This window comes from Talaromyces proteolyticus, assembly GCF_021365285.1.
Source record: "Talaromyces proteolyticus strain PMI_201 chromosome Unknown BGW36scaffold_6, whole genome shotgun sequence".
Lineage (NCBI taxonomy): Eukaryota > Fungi > Ascomycota > Eurotiomycetes > Eurotiales > Trichocomaceae > Talaromyces > Talaromyces proteolyticus.
In genome coordinates, this window is record NW_025764282.1 from 1,100,868 (window position 1) to 1,114,859 (window position 13,992).

The 13,992-nt window shown below is 43.5% G+C and overlaps 8 protein-coding genes across 8 annotated transcripts; 4 read left to right on the forward strand and 4 right to left on the reverse strand.

The window, feature by feature from the left end:
• Positions 1–83: 83 nt before the first annotated feature.
• Positions 84–1,610, reverse strand: BGW36DRAFT_378708 (uncharacterized protein). The gene is made up of 7 exons (XM_046216140.1): positions 1,319–1,610; positions 1,108–1,257; positions 988–1,043; positions 849–930; positions 578–780; positions 398–482; positions 84–343 (listed from the first exon to the last, which is right to left on the reverse strand). The coding sequence occupies exons 1-7, from the start codon at positions 1,373–1,375 to the stop codon at positions 224–226; spliced, it is 753 nt and encodes a 250-aa protein (XP_046072142.1). The 5' UTR covers positions 1,376–1,610; the 3' UTR covers positions 84–223.
• A 186-nt stretch (positions 1,611–1,796) lies between these two features.
• On the forward strand, positions 1,797–3,415 carry BGW36DRAFT_407461 (uncharacterized protein). Its single transcript, XM_046219040.1, has 3 exons — positions 1,797–2,181; positions 2,231–2,802; positions 2,856–3,415. Exons 1-3 carry the CDS (start codon positions 2,166–2,168, stop codon positions 3,201–3,203), a joined length of 936 nt encoding a protein of 311 aa, XP_046072143.1. The 5' UTR covers positions 1,797–2,165; the 3' UTR covers positions 3,204–3,415.
• BGW36DRAFT_378711 (Mss4-like protein) lies at positions 3,334–4,303 on the reverse strand. The gene is made up of 4 exons (XM_046216141.1): positions 4,044–4,303; positions 3,874–3,959; positions 3,692–3,805; positions 3,334–3,610 (listed from the first exon to the last, which is right to left on the reverse strand). Exons 1-4 carry the CDS (start codon positions 4,138–4,140, stop codon positions 3,512–3,514), a joined length of 396 nt encoding a protein of 131 aa, XP_046072144.1. The 5' UTR covers positions 4,141–4,303; the 3' UTR covers positions 3,334–3,511.
• A 662-nt stretch (positions 4,304–4,965) lies between these two features.
• On the forward strand, positions 4,966–6,680 carry BGW36DRAFT_416895 (uncharacterized protein; the record flags this gene model as incomplete). Its single annotated transcript, XM_046219360.1, has 3 exons — positions 4,966–5,039; positions 5,147–5,316; positions 5,347–6,680. 3 exons carry the CDS (start codon positions 4,966–4,968, stop codon positions 6,678–6,680), a joined length of 1,578 nt encoding a protein of 525 aa, XP_046072145.1.
• A 468-nt stretch (positions 6,681–7,148) lies between these two features.
• BGW36DRAFT_295695 (sphingoid long-chain base transporter) lies at positions 7,149–8,257 on the forward strand (the record flags this gene model as incomplete). The annotated part of the gene is made up of 2 exons (XM_046211202.1): positions 7,149–7,456; positions 7,528–8,257. The coding sequence occupies 2 exons, from the start codon at positions 7,149–7,151 to the stop codon at positions 8,255–8,257; spliced, it is 1,038 nt and encodes a 345-aa protein (XP_046072146.1).
• Positions 8,258–8,642: 385 nt separating this feature from the next.
• Positions 8,643–9,506, reverse strand: BGW36DRAFT_427407 (uncharacterized protein; the record flags this gene model as incomplete). Its single annotated transcript, XM_046220408.1, has 3 exons — positions 8,643–8,752; positions 8,840–9,217; positions 9,284–9,506. 3 exons carry the CDS (start codon positions 9,504–9,506, stop codon positions 8,643–8,645), a joined length of 711 nt encoding a protein of 236 aa, XP_046072147.1.
• Positions 9,507–10,356: 850 nt separating this feature from the next.
• Positions 10,357–11,926, forward strand: BGW36DRAFT_341480 (VIT family-domain-containing protein). The gene is given in 3 exon segments (XM_046213095.1): positions 10,357–10,811; positions 10,826–11,186; positions 11,243–11,926. 3 exon segments carry the CDS (start codon positions 10,652–10,654, stop codon positions 11,772–11,774), a joined length of 1,053 nt encoding a protein of 350 aa, XP_046072148.1. The 5' UTR covers positions 10,357–10,651; the 3' UTR covers positions 11,775–11,926.
• On the reverse strand, positions 11,927–13,944 carry BGW36DRAFT_319844 (uncharacterized protein). Its single transcript, XM_046212623.1, has 2 exons — positions 13,044–13,944; positions 11,927–12,589 (listed from the first exon to the last, which is right to left on the reverse strand). Exons 1-2 carry the CDS (start codon positions 13,877–13,879, stop codon positions 11,986–11,988), a joined length of 1,440 nt encoding a protein of 479 aa, XP_046072149.1. The 5' UTR covers positions 13,880–13,944; the 3' UTR covers positions 11,927–11,985.
• Positions 13,945–13,992: the final 48 nt, after the last annotated feature.

The window sequence follows — 13,992 nt, forward strand, 5'->3', positions numbered from 1 at the left end:
TTTTGGTGTACTTTCATGTGACTAGATTCTACAGTAAGGAGAAATTACCAACGTAATGTGATTAACGCTTCTTCAATTCAGACACGAGGTATTACGTCCTCTAGAATCCTTGTGTTAAATACTGATATGTTTGTCACCAGAAGAGTTTAATCAAACTCGCCATTGATAAATCTCCAAATTCTATTTCCCCTTACATCATGCAATCGGAGACTACAGCGAATAATTAGTGTGTGGCAGCCTCTGGCCTTCCATCTAGTGTAAAGAACTTTCCACTGTCTGCCGAAGTCGCACGATTGACGAAACTAAGGCACTGACGAATGGACTCTGTTGGTTGCAAAGGTGCCTAGTTAAACAGTCAGACAATGTGTCAGGCTCAACTTTCAGAGACATAACTCACATAAGACCCTTTACCCTCGCCTGCAAGGTCGGTATTGACCCATCCAGGGTTGAGAGCCAAGAAAGTAAAACCTTTCTCTTTGAATCTAGATAAAAGACACAGTCAGAAAGATAATCCACATCACCAAAATCAAAATCCACCTCGCAGAGACACATATAATAGAGAAATGGGCTTACTCACTCCACATGGAATTTCGCATTAGCCATTGTAACGCCAGCCTTAGTCACGGCGTACGACGAGAAATGATAACTAGGCTGATCCAACGCAAATCCAACATCCCCAAGCATCGACGCAATATTGACGACCTTTTTCTCCTGTCCATTCTCCAGTAGGGGAATGAGAGCAATTGTGAAGAATACAAGAGCAGTCACATTGATTTTGAACTAGAATTTGCAGTGGTTTGTTAGAACGTATTTTGTAGATTTTTCCCCTAACAAAGATTTATAGATACCTGCTCAGCCCACTCATCGGGGCTGGATTTGGAGATGCCGGTAGCAAATTCTGCACCTGTACCAATCATGACCCCGGCATTGCTTAATATTGTTTCATCAGCAAGTCTGCCTAAGGTATGGTGGTGAAACCTTGCTCACTTAATAAGAACATCGACTTTTCCACCCGCGACTTTTGAGATCTCCTTGGCCACATTCTAATGAATTCAAACATTAGATATAAAACTGTATTCAAGTTTGAGATATTCTACCATCACTCACCGGGAACGAGTCAAAATCCGAAACGTCGCCTTTAACAATAGCGATATTTTGTCCTTGCAAAGCTTTCAACTGTGTTGCCTTTTCAGGGTTGCGCACCACGGCTATCACATAGTTCTTTGGGTCCTGGTTAAGTTGTTGGACCCATTCGAGCTGAAGACATCATGTTAGGACGATCTATCTTTTATTTGCAATGTATAGTGGTATGACTTACCCCGAGACCGCGAGAAGCACCGGTGACAACAACAACACGAGTAGCAGAAGTTGACATGATGAGTGTGTGGATGGCCAATTAAGAAACTTAAAAAAGTTGTGTAGCTAGTGAAGGAATAAGTTGTTGATTCTTTGAGACTTGTTTCCTAGATACACGAAGTTGGCGACGTATTTATAATGAGGACGCTTTTAATCTACCTAGTGTATACATACATCAGAAGTGCTCTTCCAATGTTTTCTTGAGATAGCTTTGTAGGGTGGCGTTGTTTCTATCGCTTTCTGGGACATTACGCACATCTACAGCCTACGATGGAGAAAACAGTAAATCTGGTGTTTTGGATTATTGATCAAATTACAATAATAGTAGACTGCCAAGCTATCCTTAGTCATCCGAGCCTATCAAGGGTTATCGTTTAGTGACATAATAATGAGCATATGCAGAAACGGATGCATCAATTGATGATTACTGATCTTGCAATAATAGCCGACATGTCAACATTTAATTATTAAGCCTGCATGAGATATTCTAAATCTTCCAGATGAAATATGAAATCACCTAATTAATAATAAATCCGCATAATTAACTGAGAAGACTTGCCTACGTCGTCAGCTTACATGGCGCCAAAAGCCATCAATCACACACGCATAGACATTACTCGAATGTAGAAGCTCTAACTCCGCTGAATGTGAATAAGCAACCTGATGTCTATACTTGTGTCACATGGTATGGCTTGGTGTCATGGTACAACAAAATCATCTATAAATGCCTGCACTTAGCTCATCCTGAGCAGTGCCATACCAGCATCTTTCAAAACGGTACAGATAGAAATTCAAAATTAGAAAGCGAGATGATAGTTCTAACAGGTATCATGATTCTAATACACCTGACGATCACTGTTCTAAGATATAATAGGTACATCTGGCGGCCTCGCAAGTGTCGCACTTGAAACAATCCTCGAGCAGAAACTTCTTCAGCCAACGGAATTCCGCCTTTCTAGTTGGAACGGTCAGACAAAATCAAAGAAAGCTATCGACGCAGGGATAGAAGTCCGCCGAGGTGACTTCAAATACCCCGACACTCTTGTTCATGCGTTTGAGGGTGCAGAGGCACTTTTCCTGGTTTCATATCCCTCTGTTGGCGAGGAGCGATTCCACTATCACCGCAATGCAATTGATGCAGCAAAGGCTGCTGGTGTTCGTCATATTCTTTATACTTCATTAACATTTGGGGGTATTACTGGTGAGCAGAGTCATGCAGGAGTGATGCAAGCACATATCCAAACTGTGAGATATTTGAAGGCATCCGGCCTCAAGTGGACCATTCTTCGCTTCCCAACGTACAACCATCTATGGAACAACTTTGCGGGATTCCTGCGCTTGGAAGAGAAAGGAGACGCAAAAGTAGTAATTCCGGACGATGGCCCGAATCATTGGGCTAGTCGTGAGGATCTAGGTGAAGCGGCGGCTCAGGTCATTGCAAATTGGGTAAATACCCCAGCGAATTTTGAGACAGTTTCACACTAAATATTCTTTGTTAGCGAGACCATGAAAGCCAAACTATCAATTTCACCGGACCTCAGTTACTGACAATTAGTGATATCGCGAGGCTCTACAGCAAATACACTGGGCGTCAAGTTGACATTGAAATTGTGGGTACAGAGAAAGCCATAGACTATCATAAGCAACACAAAACACTCCCACCTGAACAGGAAGACTTTCTATCCAATTGGGCTTCATGGCATGTCACGCTGGCCAAGGGTGAGACTAGCTTTCTTGACCCAGCACTTGAAAACCTGTTGGGTAGGAAGCCGAAAACTGTTGAGGCAATGTCAGATCAACTATTTTCGTCCGATTCCAATGCCCTTGATACGAAAGACTTTAACTGAAGTCTTATTGGGAGTATTCAGTATGATGTAAATTCGAGATTCAACTAGTCTTACAGGATCAAATAAATATGAATTTGGCATAAAGCCCTCTAGAGATATTCTGCAGCAATATAATCGAAAGAGTTTGAAGTACAAAGACATATGGCTATTTTGATTATTCGGGTTGCTAGAACTACTTTCGAGGAACTCATACTTGAACTAATTGTTCAAAGGCCTCAGGGTCTCAATTTATACAGGGATAAAGGTTCAAGATGAAAGATGACAAAATAAGAGCTGGGTAGTCGAATGGAAGCTAGAGTATCATCGCTCTACTTTTCTCCATCTGCTTTTGATGGAAAAGTGAAATCCTTACCATTCACCTTTTTAACTTTCATATTCTCCAGATCGATTCCATCTAATGTTCTCGCCTATTGATTTGGGTTGTTAGCACCCTCAATGTAAAGGCTCTAAGCTTTCGGTGATTTCAATTTGATTCTATTTCAACTTACATTGACAGCTTGGATGCCAGAGAAAGCGCCCTCCACCAAAGATTTTGCAGTCATGTTTGTTCCGCATACTTTGCAAAATAAGTGTTCAATGGACCCAGTCGCGAAGCGATATTCCTGTTTAACATGTATCTGAGCCTCTGGTTTCAAATATTAGTGATAATATAGTGATCTGGCAAACATACAGTCAGATTGTCCGCCCCATCTGTAAAAGAAAAATCGGTAGTCTTGGGGTACAAAAGTAAAGCACCGGTTGTGCTACAATACGAGCCTAATAACGCATCAGCTTGTCTCGTTATTTTATATACATCATTAAAGAACAAGAGATCCAAAAAGAGGACGGATGAACACCTACAATTACAGGAAACAAGTTCCTGCTCCTCTAGCCCTGGGGAGATTGTAAAAGTATACTTAACAGCGGCGCAATGACAGTGACCGGTGTACGTAGCCATTATTCCTTCTCTCGCTGAATTGTAGGTTGAAATGGGGCTTTTTGATCTTTTGTTCAAGGGTGAAAATGTTCAAATGTTAAAATACCTAGATTATGGTGGGGGAAGCCGGAATACTCGTATTCGGTCAGCCCCAGGCAGCAACCCTCAACAGATAGCAGGTCGTTGGGACTTTGTGCGTGTGTGAGTAATTGTGAATTCCACGTTCTCTTCTCTTGTAATCCCCATTCTTTATCCAACATTCGAAGATTTGCTGATATATTTGCATGTTAATAGACGGACCTTTATCAAAACGAGACCTGATTTGTTCACCAATTTAGAGATGTATGTGAGCTAGTCTGGGTTGGGACTAGTCATAGTTTCATCATATTTATAGAAAAGGAAGATTTTGAAGACATCTGGTTTGGAAAACTGTTTACAGAATACATTAATTGATGTATCTCTGTAAGGGAAATGACAGTAACGGTACTCAACATTATGAATTGTCTCTTCCCTGACAGCTGCCAAGCATCATCCTTGAGCGAATAATAATGCGGCGTTGCTACTTATCTACGCACCAGCCAATCACCATGAGTATGCGGCCAACATTACGCATCCCTAGCAACGCCAATGCAAGTTGGTAAATCCGATTGATCACGGCTGGAATTCTCAATCTACTCCAATTTAGTTTTTGTCGACGAGTTCTCTCATGCATTCCTGAAATCTCGTATAGCAGTGGTGCGTATGTTTATCCTTTGTCTTTGTTCCGGCAAATTCCCACCACTTGTCGAAACTTAATCGGATTCAAGAATGCGACATTCCGAACCAAATATTCCTGCAGAAAAGCCAATGCAAAAGCAGAGAAAGAAGAAACCGACTCGTGCACCCGTGCCCAGAGTGCGCACGGGATGCCTGACCTGCAAGTAAGATCGTCTAATGACCCTTCTCCGTCCTCTTCCTGCTGCGTCTATCACGGCCATGGATATGACGGCCCGCTTGGATATAGGGATACTTATCCAAGGTTGTATAGAATTCGACATAAGAAATGCGACGAAGCCCGCCCATCATGCATCCTATGTACAAGCACCGGACGCAAATGTGATGGATATCAAATAGTTCCTGATCGCAGAACCCGGCCCTTCCGAAAATATAGGATGGTGCCTACTTCCCAGACCCAAGTATCACAGCACAGCCTTTCAGGTCCACATGCATCTGCAATAAATTCCATAGACCCGATGGACCTGATCTATACTAGCTCCTTCCTAGTCAACCCTAATGAGGCTATTCTTACCCCGCGTGAGCGCCACTATCTGGACTACTTTCGGCTAAACACGTCCTTCCAGTTCTCTGCCTACTTTGGTATGGACTTCTGGCATCGAATTGTTCCTCAAACTAGCCAAGTGGAGCCAGCCCTGCAACATGCAAGTATCGCCATGGGAGCGTTGCACTGGAACTTTGCCGAAAACAAATCCGGGAATGATCCGATTGACAATTCTTTCCCTTTACAGCAGTGCAACAGAGCCATTTCATGTCTACACCATACCCTCGCTATTGAAAGCCGCTCACACACGGAAACTGCCCTAGTCACATGTATTCTATTCGTGTCTTTCGCCTTTTTCCAAGGAGACATCTCCGCTGCCAAAAATCTACTGCAAGGGGGTTTGAAAGTATTACGAGATTGGAAGGAACTTGATATTTCTTCTCATTTTGAATCTTCAACGAGGAGGAGCTTGATTCAAGCATTTTCACATTTGAGATTTCACCTAAGGACTTTCACTGATTCTGAAATGCACTCTAAATTAAACGAGTGGCCAGCAGACTGTTGGGTTGAATCTACAGGGTTTAGTCTGTCTGAGTCGATTGACAGCCTGGACAAGGCAGCCTGTCTGGTTTTCGACATATATGCACTGGTAACTCCAGGAAATAATCAAATACCCAGTTTTCCAAGCAAATATCAAAAATTAATCCTGCGCAAGTTGCAAACTTGGGCAACAGAGCTCAAAACTTCATTTGAGAGCCGCGCAAATGGCATATCCATTAAAGAACGTACTACCATGACTGTCATACAGATATGGAGCGAGATCATTTATATCATGGTGGCAGTGGATAAGGGACCTGGTGAAAAATGTGAAATGAGATATGATCTGTTTCAAGATCACTTTCAACGAGCAGTCAACATGTCCAAGCTACTCCTAACCTCAAGTTCTCTTCGATCTCTAATGCCCACCTTCTCAATCGGAACAGGCATTATCCCGCCTCTTTTCTTTTGTGCATTCAGATGCCGGGATTGGGTTGTGCGACGGGATGCATTGCTCATGCTTCGCGGATGGCAATGCCAGGAAGGTATATGGAAAACGCCTGCAACAGTCTTTATCTTGGAACGTCTTATAGAAATTGAGTCTGAGGGGCTGTCGCCGCAGGATATAGTTCCCGAGTCCGCACGTATTGAGTCTATGCACGTTGATATTTCTCCCATAGGCCAGAAAGTGCGAATATGGTATCGTCGGAATCGACACTGCGGTAATCAACGCTGGGAGAGCGAATTTGCCTCTTTTTCTTACTAAATGCCGTATTGTGATATCTATAAGCATGGAACCAGATAGAAACGTAATAGAATGAGTGTCACGATATAATCAAATTTTCGAGCTAACTCATCAAGGGGATGGTCAAATGCATTTTCAGTAATGAGAGGCGGATGGATGTGATTGGCTGGTGCGGATATAGATCGTAAGCACCTAATTTGTCTTTTTACGCTCCGGCCATTCTTGACGCTGGCTATCCTCCTACTGTTCGTAAATACATATGCAGTTTTAATTCTTCCTTGTCGGTTACTTGGCTACATTCTAGTCTATTTTGCTTATAAAGAGTTGAATTGGACGGTCAACATGGATATCTATTTGCTTCATAGTCCAACTAGCTCCTGTTGGGTATACTCTACTCTCTTGAAAGAACAAGAAAACCTTCATTCTTGAGTATACAAAATCGAAATATAAATACACTCCATACAAATTCGCCATAAATTTGCAGTCATTATGGCAACAGCAACAGCCAGCGCTTCTCTCAGCGCCTTTCCAGCAGGAATTACAAGCAGCTCTCAATGTACCTTAGAGACATGTCCTCTAACATACGCTCACCTCACGTATCTTCCCAACGCCGCCGGAAACGGACTGTTACTCGCCATTTTTGGACTTTTGATTCCTGCGCAGATCTATATGGGCATTCGCTACCGGACGTGGGGTTTCATGGCAGGCATGTTCTGTGGTCTAGTGCTTGAAGTGTTTGGATATGTGGGGCGATTGAAGATGATAGACAATCCATTTACTGACAAATGGTTTGCCATGTATGTACAAGATTGTCTCAGAGAGCTAAAGAAATATGGGCTATTTACTAAGCATTATATTTCGGTAAAAGGTACATTGTGTGTCTTACTATCGCACCGGCGTTTCTCAGCGCAGCTATCTACATTAGTCTCGCACGTATCGTCGCAGTATACACTGTGAAATTATCCCGGTTCTCGCAACGTTGGTACGGAATTATTTTTGTCATATGGGATGTCGTCTCCCTTCTTCTGCAAGCGGCCGGAGGTGGACTTGCTACATCCAACGATGAATCGACGCTAGAGACTGCGAAAAGGGTCATGATGGCCGGTCTTTCCACTCAGGTAATATCTCTCTCAATCTACCTAGGGCTATGCATCGATTTTGCATGGAGGATACGCCGCTTGAAACGAACCAACGCAAACTCCTTTGACAATCGAAATCTCGAAATGACGAACAAACAAGGAAATACTCCCCAACAATTCTCCTCCTCCGAGAATTTGGCAGGGAATATAGTTCTTCTGAATCCAAATTTTGCAGCTCTCCGAGCATCAAAGAGATGGCTTACTTTCCTGGTTCTCCAGGGTCTGGCAACAATCTGCATTTATATTAGAAGTATTTTTCGACTCGCCGAGCTGCACGGGGGGTTTCGGAGTAGTTTGGCTAATGATCAGGTTACTTTTATGGTGTTAGAAGGGGCCATGATTGTAATTGCGGCTCTTGGATTGAGTACTTGGGGACATCCCGGAGTGGGATTCTATGGAAAATGGCAGGTTCTTGACTATCGCTTGTTTGTGAAGAAACCGCATACAAGCGGTGTGTAACATAGGAGAGGATACAGTCCGAATATTTCATAAGAAGGCCACACTTGGACTATTCCTTGTTCAGCTCGTTACTTGTTTATTTCCCCCTTATCTAAGATAGCAGGGATAGAGGCTACCGTTTGATTTTCAAAATGGTTGCTCCATGTTTTTGACAAAAAGCATCTATTAAGTTGACATATCTCAGAAATATCTAGAGAGCTTCCAAAAATAGCTTCAACACTTCTACCGTCACCGTTCATCGTTTGTTCGAAGGTGAAGCCTAGCAATATTCGTTTAGAAGGAAAGATAAATATAATCATAGAGTATCGAGGGAATGCGTTATAGAAAGTGAGCTTAATCGCGAAAAAAATAAAAAGAAGAAAGATATAACGAGTAAAAATCGGCCTCATGAGTTCTTGTTAGTGAATGTCAAACTCTTCCACAACGTCCAAGAAGTGCAATCGCGGTAAAAGCTACCACCCTGTTTCCAGTACTCTGCCTCTTTGTGCAAGTCACCTATCCAGAGAGAGAAGAAATTTTAGAAATTTGATATATCCATGAATACCATTATCGGTGTAAAGGAGGGGAAATCTTGCGACATACATCCATTGATAATTGTACTCAGCCGATCAAAGCAATGAGTCGGTCCATCACCCGGAAGATTTAGGTCATACCAAAAATTCAAGGGCGGGTAAGGGCAGTTATCGCCCCCCTTGTAGGTCACCGAAACGGTAATATTCGTCGAACTGGGGACTTTGTTATCGTCCAAGACATAAACGACGTTGTCAAATCCAGGATTCGCTCCCGGGTTTAGTTCAGAAATATTCCAGCCGGCACATGCAGTGTACACGGCCTTAAACGCTTCATCAAGGGTCATAAAGAATCTTGGTTGTCCTTGAGGTATTGGCCAGTTCTCACTAAGACACATGAGGTTGCCCTCATTCACGTATCGATCGACTCGTTTTTCAAAGCGTGAAACATCTAGGCTGCTCTGTTAGACGAACTAGTTTGAATTGATCAGAACTTGTTTCTATATCAATATCATACCTAAGGCCGGACGTGCTACCACTAGTAAGGCTGACCAACTAAGCATAAGAACGATAGCTACCGTAAGAATCAACATAGTGTCGACATTGAAGCGAGTAGGAGATGGTGAGATTCCAAGGGCTGCGAATGGCGCAGAGACATGAAATCCATAAATCTTTTTATTATGTAAGGACTTGGAAACATGAGGAGACGACCAAGGACTGGGGATTTTATTCTTATACATGGGTTAAACGGGCATGACTGCACCATTGCATTGATGAGCTGGAAACTTGGAACCAACAGCCTGCAGAAATATACATTCTGAGAAAAGCTCTTTGTTGTTTATGTCAGCATGTAAATATGACTATATTTCCGGGGCCGCTCAATTCATGAGTCGTTGAGGGTAGAAGCGTTTCAAGTCCCCTGGCTCCTTGGTTTTGAAGCGCAGACCCTCCACGGATGATACTCATAAATTGCACAGTCCTATTCATAGAAGACCAACAGCTTTGTCAGGATAAAGAAGATCAAACCGGTCAGCTTAGTTATACAAAGAACCCGGAGAAAGCAAGTCACTAATTGATACAAGAATAATCATCTCAAAGCAGACAACTCCTATATTGACTCTTGGGATATATATTAACACCAATAATAGCCCACTAATCAAATGATTTGAGGGTGTTTGCTATGCAAAAGTGCAATGCCCTACTAAAATTCGTACTGATTGTAGACATCGCAATCGTCAAGAACCACAAAAAATAAACACCATCGGTACCGTATATCTTACCGAAATCAACGAAATAATCGCATAATACGATGGTGCTATAGATGTAAATGCAGATGTACATGTTCGTGGAGAGGCTATCCAATCAGCAGCAGCTGAATGGTAATTCTTCCTATCCAAAACTAGCGTTCATTAGTTATATCGGTGTTCCAATTCCGGAATAGCCCCACTCCGTTCATCCTAGTAGCGAATCGGCACTCTGGCTTACAATTAAAATGTCTTCCATTGGTCTATAGCCCGCAAATACCTGAGGCCGATCTGCATGACGTCGGCCATTCCCCGCCTCCGCATGGCCAATGACTGCCCAGGTAAAGTAAGGGCAAATGCCTTGGGAGGCGCTGGTTGGCAGGAGCACTCGCAGGTGCCTCAGCTCCTGCATAATACGGGGCATGAAGTTTTTCTATACGCCCACGGAGATCCGATAAAGGTAACACCAACGAGCCTGGAATGATTCCCTCGATACTCCTACTGATCAATCTTCTCCCTCTTACTCCTTGTCTCCAAAACTTTCTCTCCTAGCTCCGCCTGCAAAACAATCATCTCTTTCCACGAGCACACAGATAAGATATAATTGCTCAACAGTATTTCCAGTGATTGAAAACAGCACAATGGCGTTGCTGTTTCTCAAACAAAAACTCTTTCCCTCCTCGGTCAACAACAATCAGCGCGGTGCCAGGAGTGAACCCTTGAAGAAAAATTCCTATTCGTCTGATCTCAGTAAGTTCTATCTCAATTCTCCTTGCTACAATAACAATGGCGTTCTTATACGTTTTGTTTCGTAGACCGCCCTTTACTGCCCGACCCAGAGAACTTCGACGGCTCAACCGTCGATGGTTATAGTGATAGGGATGTCGAAGCACAAATGGCTGGCTCATATAGTACCTTTGCAGCAAGCCCTCCCGGATCCCCAGATACGGATGATGTCGAGTCGAATAGCAGCAGCTCCCGTTCTCGAGTTGACCCACGCCTAATTTCCGACGCCATTCTAGGCCTCTCTGACGGCTTGACGGTTCCCTTTGCGTTGAGCGCCGGTCTTTCTGCCATTGGTGATACTAGAGTTGTTGTTCTCGGTGGACTAGCTGAGTTGACGGCCGGTGCCATTTCGATGGGGCTGGGTGGCTATGTTGGCGCGAAGAGTGAAGCGTATGTTTTATTCACGCTCACCTTCGGTTTTGAAAACCAATCTAATATGATTATAGGGAATCCTATCACGCGACAGTCCGAGAAGTTGAAGAGCTCATGTCCCGTCCCGAAGAGACCAGCATCATTATACAATCCACATTTGCAGCCTACAAGCTCCCGTCACACGCAATTGACGAAATTGTAATAAACCTCCAAGCGGATCCTGACCACCTCCGCGACTTTCTTCTCAATTTTCACCACCATGAAACCGAACCAGGGTGCAACCAGGCGTACATGTCCGCGTTGACTCTTGCTCTAGGCTATTTCATTGGAGGGTTCATCCCCTTGATTCCCTATTTCATCGTCAGTCAAGTCCTCATCGCTTTTTACTACAGCATTGCCGTTATGGCTGTCACACTCTTCGTGTTTGGATATGCCAAGACTTGTGTTGTGAGAGGCTGGGGCGGTAGCGCCAATATCAACGCCGGTATAATGGGTGGTCTCCAAATGTGTGTCGTTGGTGGTCTCGCAGCTGGCGCAGCAATCGCATTGGTGAAATTAATTAACCGCGATGATCAAACTCTTGGTGCGAAGACGAAGACTGAATGAACAACCCTTCGATTTATCTAGCATTTATGAGCGTTTTGATAAGGCGTTGTGTCGGCATAAATCATACAGTGCGAACCTGGCGTTTTGGCATGAATCAGGAAAAGGCGTAATCTAGACTTAATTGAAACAACAGACCATTGAAGTGTTGCATTAATTTTCAACATCATTTTAGATGCCCGTGTAGTTTTCAAATAGAATAGCCTAATAATCCTCACGATTTCAATGCTTTGCCAACCAATTCCCTGCACCTCTCACTCATCGTTATTTGCAGCGCCATTCCCCGTCCCTTATCCGACATCTTCCCCCAAGTCTTTCTCAAAATTCCCACCATTTTCTCCTCATCATCCATCTCTTTTTCAAATGCGTCGAACTGATCATCCAGAAATACTAGGCACGCAACATCCTCTAAGGTCTGCGTATCCTCATCCTTTTTTAAATTCTCCTTCCTAACCAATGCTGCCACCCTCTCACTTTCCTCAGCCGAGTATCCAGCTTCTAGGCAGTATTGTTGGGCCAACTCGGCCTGCCGATTTTTCAAAAATGTGCGCCAACTGAAATACCCGACTTTCGTGGCTGGATACGAGGAGCGGGGGATTTCCCAGCGGCGGAGATGTTGGGCGCGAATCGCGAGGCGAAGAAGCTCTGATGCTGACGGATTGTAGCTTTCTAGATAGGATGTCATTTTTTCGGCATAATGCAGCTCGTATGGGACTTGTTTGTTCGTGCTATCGTCATTTTTGGTTGTGAGATTTGGGTCTTGGTAGTGCGCCGCGTCGATAGCTGCAAGGGCTTTGTGGAATTTATCGGACATTGTGCTATTTCATTCGCATAGTGATTTTGCCAACTGAGTTTCCTTTTTCTGATCTTTTAAATTTCTGCCTGTTGTTTCAACCCTGCTTTTCTCTATTGATGAATGGGAAAGAGCTGGATTAAGTTGAGGGGAAGTAGTTTTGATTCTTATCAATGCTTATCGCTCAGCCTGCACCTTACATACAGTAATACAAATGTAACAAAAGTTTGAATTTAGTATCAAGATTTTCTACCTGTCTTTCATCTGCATTTACACCACTTTATGTCCGATTAATTTAGCCTTCTTTGGGGACCTCCCGTAGATAATGCAAAAGTTCAAATATTATTAATATTGATATGGGGAGAGCTCCTATAGCCAATGCATTTTTGTGGGGCTGTATGCAGACTTTTGTCACCTTATTGTATGTGTTTTCAATGTATAGATTCACCATAACAAAGGCTTCAATACTACTTAATAACTATACCCTTTCAGCCTCTACAGCAGCAGCAAAATCTCCCAAACTCTTAAAACTCCACCCGAAACCAACCTCCCCTTTCTCCAACAGGTGCTTCGCATCCCCTCCCATGCTCGTAACACCACCCTCCCCTCTCGCAATCCAAACACTCTGCAATCCAATACGTTTCGCAGGAACATGATCATGGAACTGGCTCTGGGCAACATGCAATATATCCTCCTTTTTAACACCAAACTCCGTCTCAACGTGATTAATAAGGTATTCGAAATTCTTGAGGTTGGGTTTGTAAGACCCGATATCTTGGGCAGTGTAAACTGCATCGAAAAAGGGGTTCACAAGAGTATTAGATCCCGGAACTGGAGCTTTGAGACCAGCCAGTGGTCCATCAAGGGACCTCGAGAAAGAGTCTCGGTCAACATTCGACAAAGGGACGAGCTTGAAACCCAGGCTTTTAAGTTTGCGCAATGCTTCGACGGTATCTGGGAAAGCAGGCCAGATGGCAATACTATCTGCAAAAACTGTTCCTTCTTTTTGTAATGCCGCTTCCTTATCTTCTTCAGCGTCTGTTGGTAGAGTATTCAATTCTCTAGCCAAGGCAATATATGCCTCCTTCAAAACTTTATCATATGTCAATCCTGGGTTTAGGGACTGTATTCTCTTTTCATGTTCATGGAACGCTGCTCCGAGGGCAAATTTATCATTTTTGAGTGGAGATGAAGCTGGCAGTCGCTCTGAAATGGGTGAAAAAGCTTTGAAAATGCCCTTCTCCCAATTGATCAGTGTGCCGTAGACATCAAAAGATAGTAAACGGAATGAGGAGAAGGGTCTTGAAGCGGCCATTTCGTTTGCTTTTCTTTCCTTTGCTAATACTTAGCAAATGTGTTAGCGGATGTTATTGAAACTATAGAGATCAATTGATGGGGGATTATTTATATCAACTTGATCATGCGGGG

Bases quoted from the DNA above. Each gene is read 5' to 3' on its own strand.
- BGW36DRAFT_407461 (XM_046219040.1), top strand. The intron at 2,803-2,855 runs GTAAATACCCCA...ATTCTTTGTTAG, and splicing joins CTCAGGTCATTGCAAATTGG to CGAGACCATGAAAGCCAAAC.
- BGW36DRAFT_319844 (XM_046212623.1), bottom strand. From the start codon at position 13,879: ATGGCCGCTTCAAGACCCTTCTCCTCATTCCGTTTACTATCTTTTGAT. The intron at 12,590-13,043 runs GTTATTAAGTAG...CGAATGAAATAG, and splicing joins GTAGAGGCTGAAAGGGTATA to CACAATGTCCGATAAATTCC.
- BGW36DRAFT_341480 (XM_046213095.1), top strand. From the start codon at position 10,652: ATGGCGTTGCTGTTTCTCAAACAAAAACTCTTTCCCTCCTCGGTCAAC. The intron at 11,187-11,242 runs GTATGTTTTATT...ATATGATTATAG, and splicing joins GTTGGCGCGAAGAGTGAAGC to GGAATCCTATCACGCGACAG.
- BGW36DRAFT_378711 (XM_046216141.1), bottom strand. From the start codon at position 4,140: ATGGCTACGTACACCGGTCACTGTCATTGCGCCGCTGTTAAGTATACT. The intron at 3,806-3,873 runs GTATGTTTGCCA...CATGTTAAACAG, and splicing joins ATGGGGCGGACAATCTGACT to GAATATCGCTTCGCGACTGG. The intron at 3,611-3,691 runs GTAAGTTGAAAT...CCAAATCAATAG, and splicing joins CTGGCATCCAAGCTGTCAAT to GCGAGAACATTAGATGGAAT.
- BGW36DRAFT_378708 (XM_046216140.1), bottom strand. From the start codon at position 1,375: ATGTCAACTTCTGCTACTCGTGTTGTTGTTGTCACCGGTGCTTCTCGC. The intron at 781-848 runs GTATCTATAAAT...TGCAAATTCTAG, and splicing joins CCGATGAGTGGGCTGAGCAG to TTCAAAATCAATGTGACTGC. The intron at 344-397 runs GTGAGTTATGTC...CTGTTTAACTAG, and splicing joins GCGAGGGTAAAGGGTCTTAT to GCACCTTTGCAACCAACAGA.